The following is a 12,736-nucleotide window of genomic DNA, read 5'->3' on the forward strand; positions in this document are numbered from 1 at the left end:
ACACTTCAACTATGACAGACCAAATGAGGGAAAAAAATCCAGAAAATCACATTGTAGGATTTTTAATGAATTTGCAAATTATGGTGGAAAATAACTATTTGGTCACCTACAAATAAGCAAGATTTCTGGCTCTCACAGACCTGTAACTTCTTTAAGAGGCTCCTCTGTACTCCACTCGTTACCTGTATTAATGGCACCTGTTTGAACTTGTTAAGCAAGATCTTACCCCGTGGGGTCAAAATGATCACAAGAACGGTGGGCAAAAATCCCAGAACGACACGGGGGGGACCTAGTGAATGACCTGCAGAGAGCTGGGACCAAAGTAACAAAGCCTACCATCAGTAACACACTACGCCGGCAGGGACTCAAATCCTGCAGTGCCAGACTTGTCCCTCTGCTTAAGCCAGTACATTTCCAGGCCCGTCTGAAGTCTGCTAGGGAGCATTTGGATGATCCAGAAGAAGATTGGGAGAATGTCATATGGTCAGAAGAAACCAAAATATAACTTTTTGGTAAAAACTCAACTCATCGTGTTTGGAGGACAAAGAATGCTGAGTTGCATCCAAAGAACACCGAGTTGCATCCAAAGAACACCATACCTACTGTGAAGCATGTGGGTGGAAACATCATGCTTTGGGGCTGTTGTTCTGCAAAGGGACCAGGACGACTGATCCGTGTAAAGGAAAGAATGAATGGCGCCATGTATCGTGAGATTTTGAGTGAAAACCTCCCGTCAGCAAGGGCATTGAAGATGAAAGGTGGCTGGGTCTTTCAGCATGACAATGATCCCAAATACACAGCCCGGGCAACGAAGGAGTGGTTTCGTAAGAAGCATTTTAAGGTCCTGGAGTGGCCTAGCCAGTCTCCAGATCTCAACCCCATAGAAAATCTTTGGAGGGAGTTGAAAGTCCGTGTTGCCCAGCAACAGCCCCAAAACATCACTGCTCTAGAGGAGATCTGTATGGAGAAATGGGCCAAAATACCAGCAACAGTGTGTGAAAACATTGTGAAGACTTACAGAAAACATTTGACCTCTGCCATTGCCAACAAAGGGTATATAGCAAAGTATTGAGATAAACTTTTGTTATTGACCAAATACTTATTTTCCACCATAATTTGCAAATAAATTCATTAAAAATCACTACAAGGTGATTTTCTGGATTTTTTTTCTAATTTTGTCTGTCATAGTTGAAGTGTACCCGTAATGAAAATGACAGGCCTCTCATCTTTTTAAGTGGGAGAACTTGCACAATTGGTGGCTGACTAAATACTTTTTTGTGTATATATATACATTTTTTTTACACCAAATACAAACATACATATATACGAACAACAACTTACAGACGTACACAAACAACAACAATCTTCTCTGCCTGCATTATTGTTTGCCACATGGCCTTAAATTGTATCAATTTGTTTTTCTTTGTCTCCCATGCTATTTCAATAAAACATGATTTTTCCATTGTGTTAAGGACAGCAGATTGATCAAACTTTTTCAATAGAACACTTTTTCAGTGACTTTCAAAACAACAAACTGTGCTCTCCCTCGTTCCGCGTTGCCTCTCAGTGAATAGAAGAAGAAACATGGGAGAGCTGTATCCAGTTGCTGTTAAAAAAATCGAACCATGATGCTGTTTCCCTGGATAAGTAGTGAGAACCTAGAATGACATATTGAAGCCAACATTCTAGCTATGTTGAGGACGACCTCAATGCAAAAAAACAGCCCAGTCTGACCATGAGATGGCAAGCCCCTACTGCTGCTGAGGCCTGATAAGTGTCCCTCACCCCTGCCTCTCATCTCCCCCGCACGGTGCAGTGCCAGGGCCCTACGACAAAACCCTGTCAAATTAGCCAACTCGGTGACTGAAGAGATGAGGGAGAAGAAAAATGGCAGAATTCAGCAGAAATGCAGATTTCTGGCCTATTAGGCTAATGAAAGATTAATGCTATAATTAAATAAAATGTCTGAGAGCAAATTTAGAGAGCTCTTTCTTCCATGGTTGAATATAGCAAAATCTTTTGTTAAAATAGTTGCTAAAAATGTTCCTTATGGGACACTATAATTCACATGATTTTACGTATAGCTGTTATCGATATGATACATCTTGCTCATCTTATTGTCTAAAGTGGACAGCTGCCTGCAGATCCATGTCATCATCTAATGACATACAAATCTATGCATCAGCTGGGTGTGATACATTCAGTCACAATGGCTCAGGATGAGTTAAATGCATTCAATTGTACAACTGACTAGGTATCCCCCTTTCCCGTGTATGTATGCAGAATAATTAGATACTTAAAGCTACAGCCTGGGATCTGGGAATGTGTTTAATGATCATTTCAATTCTTGATATAGAGTATACTCTGTCACTACCATTTTGTTCTTTTTCGAATACCAGAATGTGGCTTTAAAACCAGTGTGATCTGGATTGTATGGGAACAGACCCCTTCTTCCTTCTTCTAGAAGCAGTCATTGATGGTATACCAGCCTATTGCTGAACATGAGGTAGAGATCAGCTCACAGAGATACATTGGAACTTATGTCCTCACCTGATCCACTCACTGTGATCCTAATCTAGCGGTTGAAAGTTCACGTTAGATTGAACAGTTGGCCAAAGTCTAGAAAAACTAAAAATCAATGATGGTTATCTTGTAATGGGATTCAACTTGTTGTTATATTGATTTTCATTTAACGACAAGGTTCCTAAAACCATGGCAGAGGCTGTGTCTGAAATGGCACCCTCTTCCATAGAAATACATTAAATGTGTTATTTTTAATTACATGCACTATTCCTTATGCACATTCAATATTCCATTGTCAAAAGAAGTGCACTATATAGGGAATAGAGTGCCATTTCGGATGCACTCGGAGTCTCTACAGTACACACAGTTGGATATAGATAAGTTCACTTCAATTCAAGGATGCCCAGCATTGCTGTTTAGCTCAAAGGAGAGGGTCAACTTGTTACAGATTAGGAACACTTACATTTAGACAGAGAGTAATGTGTCAAGCAGTGGTATTAGGTCGATGTCTCTTTGAAAGCACATTAAACCACTCTTTATGAGAGATGACATACCATATCCGAACTAGGCAGCAAGTGAAATATAGTCCAAGATATTGACACAATCATTTATCCCTGCATTGTGATCTGTAGACCTGGGTCACTCTTTTGAAACGCACACCAATTCTTTCGATTCTTTCCCTTCCCTGCCAGTCTTCAGGAGGCAGCGTCGATGGTACAGATAGGGAGGTACAATGTGTCTAAAGATCACTTCTAAAGCAGCTCTCCTCCCTTCTTCTTCTCCTCCATCCGAACTCTCTTCAGGATTCTAAAGCACCCCGAAGGACAAGAACATTCAAAAGAGCCCCGTAACCCCATTGTCACTGAGGACAAATTCGAGTGACGGCCTAGGCCTGGGCTGTACCCCATAAGACACTCCCCACCACACACACACCACACATGCCATCCTTCAATCTCACTGTCAGATCAACTGTGAAAAAGACTTTGAAATCTTTCCATAAGAGCGACAGGCCTGATTGATGAATGAGTGATCACAGGTTTTTAGACAGCAAAATGCTAACGTACCACCAACGTCTCTCCTGTCCTTCAGAGTGCCCTGTCCCCAAAGCGGCCTGTCCCAATGGTTCTGACTGGTGGTCCCAGGTGGCTTCAGGACATCACCTGGCTGGCAGCAGAAGATGGCAAGAACAACTGTGTAGTGTACAGCATAGGTACGTACCCTATTTGTTCTTTCACTAACACTGTACTATTGGGAACAGGTCTCCCTCGTAAAGGTGTCTATCGACCTGAGGGGGACTTCCAGGTTTAGTAAAAGCTGGAGTAGAAAATCTTGTCTTTAACACAAACTGTAGTAATCAACTTCCCTGGAGACTGTGAGAGCAGGGATGTGTCTTTGGGGGTCTTTACATATAGTTGAAGTTGGAAGTTTACATACATACACCTTAGCCAAATACATTTAAACTCAGTTTTGCATTTGAGTCTATTTGTTCTCAGTTGACTCTTTTTTTTTATTCAAGAAGTTTTCAAGACACCGACTATCGTTTATTGTAAGAAGTGGTGCATTTATTCAACATATTACTTCCTTTACAGTTTTCAATGATTCTGTATATTTAATGTTGTTGCTTAATATACCGCTTACAGTTGCAATTCGTTGTCATAAAGAAGAGTGTTGTCCTTGATTTTCAACTGTAAGCTGTCTGTATATTAAGCAACATCATTGAATCTATACAATCATTCCATATTAACAACAAACATAAACATAGACATTTCCATGAAATTAACACCCCTAAAATGTGTAGAGGCATAATGTTAATAATTCACTTCAGTTATCATTGTTTGACGAAATCAAATCTCTAAATGCTTTTTAAAATATGAAGACTTCAGGCAACGAGAAGCTTTTCAGGTCACTATCAGTTATCTTAGGACACAGAGCAATACTGAGAGTGAAGAATAACAGAACATCTCCACCAATGTCATATTCTATTATCAGTCTGTTGAAAGAGAATTGCCTCCTGAGGGAGACTCCACAGACACAGCATCGACAGCAGCAGCCAGTCAGTGTGCTGCGATTGTGTTTAATTAAAACACAACAGAGATGAACTGAATCGTGGTTCTCAGAGGGAAGTTAGTCATGAATTGTACACAGCGGTAATTGATTGGGTTTAGCCACAGGTTCTGTCGTTATAGTCAGGCTGGATAGAGACTGGATGGGGTGGCAGAGGATCAGACAGAAAACAGAGGCCTATAATCTATAGCTGGGCAGTGGGTAGTTCTGTCACTGAGATAATGCCACTGTACAGTAGATTGGCTGTGGATGGGTGATTTTAGAAGATGTTTTAAATATTGATAGTTTACTCATCTGATCTATTGTAGCTACTGTAACATGCTAATAATGTATTCATATTTAGTGGACAGACGCACGTGACATAGGATGGTATGTCAACAGACTGTGGTATGCAACAATTAATGAGGAATTTCCCACTGCTCATTTGGACAAATGACAATTTAGCAGGTGTTTGCATATTTTCAAATCTTGGAATTGGAGGGGACATTTGGCCCATGGTTTGGCTCTGATGCATTTACTCAAGATTTTAGTTTTGGGTTTCTGAGATTAATACTGTATATGCCAACTGTTCTTGGTGTTTGTTTCAAAACACATTTATAAAGCAGGGTGCCTCACATAATTTCATCTTTGCTGGTGACTTCAATGTGACTTTCTATAGAGCTATAGAGGTTTTCAATGCCTTTTACGATGAGGTGCATTGCTTTAAAAATAGTTTTTCTTTTAATCGTGTCAGGATTTGTTACCAGATTTGATTGTGAGAATTCACTTAAACAGAAATGGAGAAACAGAATCTTATGCTCCATTGACTCCCGGTGCCAAAATGGCAGCACATATTATTTATGTGTTTTTATATATGCTCTCTATACTGTCAGAAGGCTTTTGGCTTATCTTGAATGACTGTCAGGGCCTGCATGGGATGTCAGAGGAAAGGAAGGAAATATATGAGATTATTAAGCTCTGCTGGATGTTGTCGGAAGGTCTGACGACACGTCATAAAGCCTGGTTTGATCAATGCTGGACGAGGTGACAAGACTTAAGTCCTTATCGTGCCCTAGTCCCTGATGCTCGTAGACGGTTGTTAGGACTATGCAGGGGGTTTAGACTGTTCATTAGATGGTAGCCAGGCCCTAGTCGCTGCACTTAGATGTATCATCGCTCCCCCGTCTCGCTCCTCCTCCCTTCATCCCCCTTCTCCCTGACTGATATGTGACAGCCTTATGGAAGTTGCTTGCTCTGAGGAAACATAATGGAAGTGCGGGGTCGGGACGCAGCAGGGTGAAACTGAGGCCAATGTCAGAAAAATGTCTGGCGTTGCAACAGGGAGATAGAAATTGGTAGTGGCTTATCAGTACAGTTCCTGTTTTGGGCAATGGCAGGCTGTTGTAGCATCTAGCTGTATTACGTATGGAGGCTGTAGGTATACAGTAATGCTACAGCTATGTATTTTTCAGATGTTGTAAAACTGGGTCTAAATAGTAGTTACAGTAGTGGGTCTATATTACATACAGATATAGGAAATACATTATGGCGCAGCTGTGGTTTGCAGTCAAATGTCTTATTGGATCTTGGATGTTGTAGAAGTTTGATATCAATGTTTTGCTTTCACACTCCCACACTTTGAGGAAGTGAGAAGTAACAGCACCAGAGATCCTGGCAGAGGGAGTGTAAAGTAACAGGCCCAACAGGAATAATCCTGGCACAGAGATGGGCAACCATCCTGGATAGAGGGAGGGAAGAAGGGAGGGAGAGAGGAGGAGGAGGAGGAAAGTATCTGACAGGACAGGAGGAGTGATCCCTTAAGCTTTTCAGGAACAGAGGATGCCTCTCTTTGTATTTCCCTCTTTCCTTTTTTTAACCACACAAAGATTATGATGTGCTTTGTTTATTATACATCATGCATATCCCTCTTAAGTGTTCCAGAGCATTCCTACTTACCTCAAAATAGCTCATTTTTAAATGCAATTAAAATATCTGTATGCATGAATATGCTACAGTACCACCTCTTCAGTTTAAATTATGAAAATCAAAAACATTAGGATTACATTTCCAGGAACATAATGATGTGTTAAATGGGCCTCAATTTGATCATAGTGTTACTGGTTACACGAACCAAGGACCAACTAATTAGGGCTACGTCCTTGCAGTAATCAAGCAAGAGCCAGGGCTTACATAGTAACTAGATGCCATAGATCAAATGATGTATCCTTTACCCACAACCAACTATACAACCTTCTGCACCAACCGTGGCCACAGAAAAGTATAGTGTAGTATACCGACACCCTGAGAGTAAACCTGGCCAGTCTCTGTTTGACTGATCAGAGCAGAGATACACTACAAAAGTGGAGTTGGTCCCCCCCTTTGCTGCTATAACAGCCTCCATTCTTCTGGGAAGGCTTTTTACTAGATGTTGGAACATTGCTGCAGGGACTTGCTTCCATTCAGCCACAAGAGCATTAGTGAGGTTGGGCACTGATGTTGGGTGATTAGGCCTGGCTCGCAGTCGGCATTCCAATTCATCCCAAAGGTGTTCGTTGGGGCTGCAGCTGTTCGTCGGGAGCTCCATTTCATGAAGCTCCCGACGAACGGTTCTTGTGCTGCCTTTGCTTCCAGAGGCATTTTGGAACTTGGTAGTGAGTGTTGCAACCGAGGACAGGCGATTTTTACGCGCTACGCGCTTCAGCACTCGGCAGTCCCGTTCTGTGAGCTCTGGTGGCCTACCACTTCGCGGCTGAGCCGTTGTCGCTCCTAGATGCTTCCATTTCACAATAATAGCACTTACATTTGACCGGGGCAATGACTTGTTGGAAAGGTGGCATCCTATGATGGTGCCACGTTAAAAGTCACTGAGCTCTTCAGTAAGGCCATTAATTCTACTGGCAATGTTTGTCTATGGAGATTGCATGGCGGTGTTCGATTTTGTACACCTGTCAGCAGCAGGTGTGGCTGAATTAGCCAAATCCACTAAATTGAAGGGGTAAAGAAAATAAAGGGAACACTAAAATAACACATCCTAGATCTGAATGAATTAAGTATTCTTATTAAATACTTTTTTCTTTACATAGTTGAATGTGCTGACAACAAAATCACACAAAAATTATCAATGGAAATCAAATTTATCAACCCATGAAGGTCTGGATTTGGAGTCACACTCAAAATTAAAGTGGAAAACTACACTACAGGCTGATCCAACTTTGATGTAATGTCCTTAAAACAAGTCAAAATGAGGCTCAGTAGTGTGTGTGGCCTCCACATACCTGTATGACCTCCCTACAACTCCTGGGCATGCTCCTGATGAGGTGGTGGATGGTCTCCTGAAGGATCTCCTCCCAGACCTGGACTAAAGCATCCGCCAACTCCTGGACAGCCTGTGGTGCAACGTGGCGTTAGTGGATGGAGCGAGACATGATGTCCCAGATGTGCTCAATTGGATTCAGGTCGGGGGAACGGGCGGGCCAGTCCATAGCATCAATGCCTTCCTCTTGCTCTTAGGAACTGCTGACACACTCCAGCCACATGAGGTCTAGCATTGTCTTGCATTAGGAGGAACCCAGGGCCAACGGCACCAGCATATGGTCTCACAAGAGGTCTGAGGATCTCATCTCGTTACCTAATGGCAGTCAGGCTACCTCTGGCGAGCACATGGAGGGCTGTGCGGCCCTCCAAAGAAATGCCACCCCACACCATGACTGACCCACCGCCAAACCGGTCATGCTGGAGGATGTTGCAGGCAACAGAACGTTCTCCACGGCGTCTCCAGACTGTCACGTCTGTCACGTGCTCAGTGTGAACCTGCTTTCATCTGTGAAGAGCACAGGGTGCCAGTGGCGAATTTGCCAAACTTGGTGTTCTCTGGTAAATGAAAAACCTCCTGCACGGTGTTGGGCTGTAAGCACAACCCCCACCTGTGGACGTCGGGCCCTCATACCACCCTCATGGAGTCTGTTTCTGACCGTTTGAGCAGACACATGCACATTTGTGGCCTGCTGGAGGTAATTTTGCAGGTCTCTGGCAGTGCTCCGCCGGCTCCTCCTTGCACAAAGGCGGAGGTAGCGGTCCTGCTGCTGGGTTGTTGCCCTCCTACGGCCTCCTCCACGTCTCCTGATGTACTGGCCTGTCTCCTGGTAGCGCCTCCATGCTCTGGACACTACACTGACAGACACAGCAAACCATCTTGCCACAGCTCGCATTGATGTGCCATCCTGGATGAGCTGCACTACCTGAGCCACTTGTGTGGGTTGTAGACTCCGTCTCATGCTACCACTAGAGTGAAAGCACCACCAGCATTCAAAAGTGACCAAAACATCAGCAAGGAAGCATAGGAACTGAGAAGTGGTCTGTGGTCACCACCTGCAGAACCACTCCTTTATTGGGGGTGTCTTGCTAATTGCCTATAATTTCCACCTGTTGTCTATTCCATTTGCACAACAGCATGTGAAATGTATTGTCAATCAGTGTTGCTTCCTAAGTGGACAGTTTGATTTCACAAAAGTGTGATTGACTTGGAGTTACATTGTGTTGTTTAAGTGTTCCCTTTATTTTTTTGAGCAGTGTATATATAGTGTAGCTTCCTGCCTGCCTGTCAGATAATAACAGCATTTGCATTAAATGTCAATCATGTGGCATCATCATCCCTGCAGTCTGCTCTGCTCTGCTCTGCTCTGCATCTCCTTATTATTTATGAGCTTTGGCTGGCATGGGGATGAACCAGGAAAAGTCTCTGATTAGCACCACTGAGTATGTGAGCTGTGGTAGTAACTATCAGCAGCCCGCTTTAAAGAATTTCCCTTACATCCTCAGTACATTTTTATAATAGCTTTTCAGTGACAAGGAACCATGTCTGCTAGGACTCCATTTACGAAGTCTAAGCTAGCATCATAAACCTGTCAGGCGCCATGCGGAGTGCTGGCTGAGCATCATGTCATGTGTTTTAATTATACTGAACAAAAATATAAACACAACATGTAAAGTGTTGGTCCCATGTTTCATGAGCTGAAACAAAAGATCCCAGGAATTTTCCAACGCTTATTTCTCTCAATTTATTTGCATAAATTTGATTACATCCCTGTTAGTGAGCATTTCTTCTTTGCCAAGACAATCCATCCACCTAATAGGTGTGGCATATCAAGAAGCTGATTAAACAGCATGGTCATTACACAGGTGCACCTTGTGCTGGGGACAATAAAAGGCCACTCCAAAATGTGCAGTTTTGTCACACAGCACAATGCCACAGATGTCTCAAGTTTTGAAGGAGCGTGCATTTGGCATGCCGACTACAGGAATGTCCACCAGAGCTGTTGTCAGTTAATTTAAAGTTAATTTCTCGACCATAATCCACCTCCAACATTATTTTAGAGACTTTGTCAGTACGTCCAATCGGACTCACAAACGCAGACCACGTGTAACCACCTCAGCCCAGTACCTCCACATCCGACTTGGTCACCTGCGGGATCGTCTGAGACCAGCCACCCGGATAGCTGATGAAATTGTGGTTTTGCTAAACCGAAGGATTTCTGCACAAACTGTCAAGGAAGCTCATCTCCATGCTTGTCGTCTTAACCAGTGTCGCTTGCCCTGACTGCAGCTCGGCGTCGTAATCGACTTAAAATGCTCACCTTCGATGGCCACTGGCACAGTGACAAAATGTGCTCTTCACGTATTAATTGCGGTTTCAACTGTACCGGGCTGATTGTGTCGTGTGGGTGAGCTGTTTGCTGATATCAAAGTTGTGAACAGAGTGCCCCAATGTGGTGGTGGGTTATGGTAAGGGCAGGCATAAGCTACGGACAAAGAACACAATTGCATTTTAAAAATGGCAATTTGAATGCACCGAGATACCATGACAAGATCCCGAGGACCATTGTCGTGCCAGTCATCCACCACCATCGCCTCATATTTCAACATGATAATGCACGGCCCCATGTCACAATGATCTGTACATAATTCCTGGAAGCTGAATATGTCCCAGTTATTTCATGGCCTGCATACTCACCAGACATTTCACAAATTGAGTATGTTTGGGATGCTCTTGATCGGTGTGTACAACAGCGTGTTCCAGTTCCTGCCAACACCCAGCAACGTCGCACAACCATTGAAGAGTGGGACAACATTGTACAGGCCACAATCAACAACCTGATCAACTCTATGTGAAGGAAATGTGTTGCGCTGCTTGAGGCAAATCTCACCAGATACAGACGGGTTTTCTGAACCACGCCCCTACTTCTTTTTTTAAAGGTATCTGTGACCAACAGATGTATATCTGTATTACCGGTCGTGAAATCCATATATTAGGGCCTAATTAAGTTATTTCAATTTGTCTTTGTATTTATTATGGATCCCCATTACCTGTTGCCAAGGCAGCAGCTACTCTTCCTGGGGTCCAGCAAAATTAAGGCAGTTACAATTTTAAAAACATTATAATACATTCACAGTTTTCACAACACTGTGTGCCCTCAGGCCCCTACTCCACCCACTACCACTTATCTACAATACACAATCCATGTGTACGTGTGTGTATAGTGCGTATGTTATCGTGTGTGTATGCATGTGTCTGTGCCTATGTTTGTGTTGCTTCACAGTCCCTGCTGTTCCATAAAGTATATTTTTATGTTTTTTAAAATCAAATTTTACTGCTTGCATCAGTGACTTGATGTGGAATAGAGTTCCATGTAGTCATGGCTCTATGTAGTACTGTGCGCCTCCCATAGTCTGTTCTGGACTTGGTGACTGTGAGGAGACCTCTTGTGGCATTTCTTGTGGGGTAAGCATGGGTGTCCGAGCTGTGCGCCAGTAGTTCCAAAAGACAGCTCGGTGCATTCAACATGTCAATATATCTCATAAATACAAGTGGTGATGAAGTCAATCTCTCCTCCACTTTGATCCAGAAGAGATTTATAGATTTATTACAATATTTAATTGAGGTTTAGGGTTTAGTGAAAGATTTGTCACAAATACAATGATTTTAGTTTTAGAAATATTTAGGACAAACTTATTCCTTGCCACTCACTCTGAAACTAACTGGAGCTCTTTGTTAAGTGTTGCAGTCATTTCAGTCACTGTAGTAGCTGATGTGTATTGTGTTGATTCATCAGCATACATAGACACATTAGATTAACTCAAAGCCAGTGGCATGTCATTAGTAAAGATTTATAAAAGTAAGGGGCCTAGACAGCTGCCCTGGGGAATTCCTGAATCTCCCTCGATTATGTTGGAGAGGCTTCCATTAAAGAACACCCTCTGTGTTCTGTTAAGCAGGTAACTATTTATCCACAGTATAGTATGGGGGTGTAAAGCCATAACTAGGGCTGTGGTGGTCCCAAAATTTTGTCAGCTGGTGATTGTCAAGCAAATAACTGTCGGTCTCACGGTAATTGAATGTTAATTAACATAAACACATTTAGCATCTCCTTGATTCCACAAGCCATTTTAAAAAGTCTAATAAATCCATGTAATAAAGCCTACACCTTCACAATGGATCCATTATTTATTTTAGACAGGTCTAAAGAAGCTTGATATGAAGAAAATGTAGTCTATTTTAGAATAAAAAAATAGCATACTCTGAGTTGTCCTTATGTTAGGTCCTGGTATGGCTATGCCAAATGGCTGTGGGCTACACTATTTAATTTAGCAGACAATATTTGCTTATTCTGTGGCATTATTTTATATTATTTTATAGTATGAAGAATACAATTGAACAAAGCTGAATAAAATATAAATATAAACAATTTGAAGGAGTGCGCACATGCGGCTATTCTGTGTTGAGCAGTTAATATATAAATAGGTACTTCTATGCTTAATTTAGAGTTATTAATGTAACTTTAGTTGTTCTACAAACGTTGCTCTATATGTTTATATTTGTATATGCATGTAATGGTTTTATTATAAAGGTGCATATTTATAGTGAAAATGATCTCCCCAAACTTGAAACACAAACACTGCTTATAGTTAGGCTCTACACCCCTTGTAAAGCAGATGAATGTGCTTCATTTGGCCACTTTCGTTGTGATACAAACCTCATTAAATCATATGGGCTAGTCTACATGAGGTGTGCGACACGTAACAAAAAAAGGCATGATTTCTTATGCTGGGCATCAGTCACAAGTGATAATATAAGGCTAATATTATCACCCATCAGACTGTTCTTGATTTAATC

At 42.3% G+C, this 12,736-nt stretch overlaps 1 protein-coding gene across 2 annotated transcripts in view; it reads left to right on the top strand.

Annotated features, from left to right (window-relative positions):
* LOC124012058 (zinc finger protein ZFPM2-like) overlaps nucleotides 1-12,736 on the top strand; it is a 138,877-nt gene that overhangs the window by 93,354 nt on the left and 32,787 nt on the right. For both annotated transcript variants that reach the window (XM_046325430.1, XM_046325431.1), the window contains one exon: nucleotides 3,613-3,733. In XM_046325430.1, the coding sequence (XP_046181386.1) occupies nucleotides 3,613-3,733 (121 nt within the window). The remainder of the gene's footprint in view (nucleotides 1-3,612; nucleotides 3,734-12,736) is intronic.

This window comes from Oncorhynchus gorbuscha, linkage group LG24 (assembly GCF_021184085.1).
Source record: "Oncorhynchus gorbuscha isolate QuinsamMale2020 ecotype Even-year linkage group LG24, OgorEven_v1.0, whole genome shotgun sequence".
Lineage (NCBI taxonomy): Eukaryota > Metazoa > Chordata > Actinopteri > Salmoniformes > Salmonidae > Oncorhynchus > Oncorhynchus gorbuscha.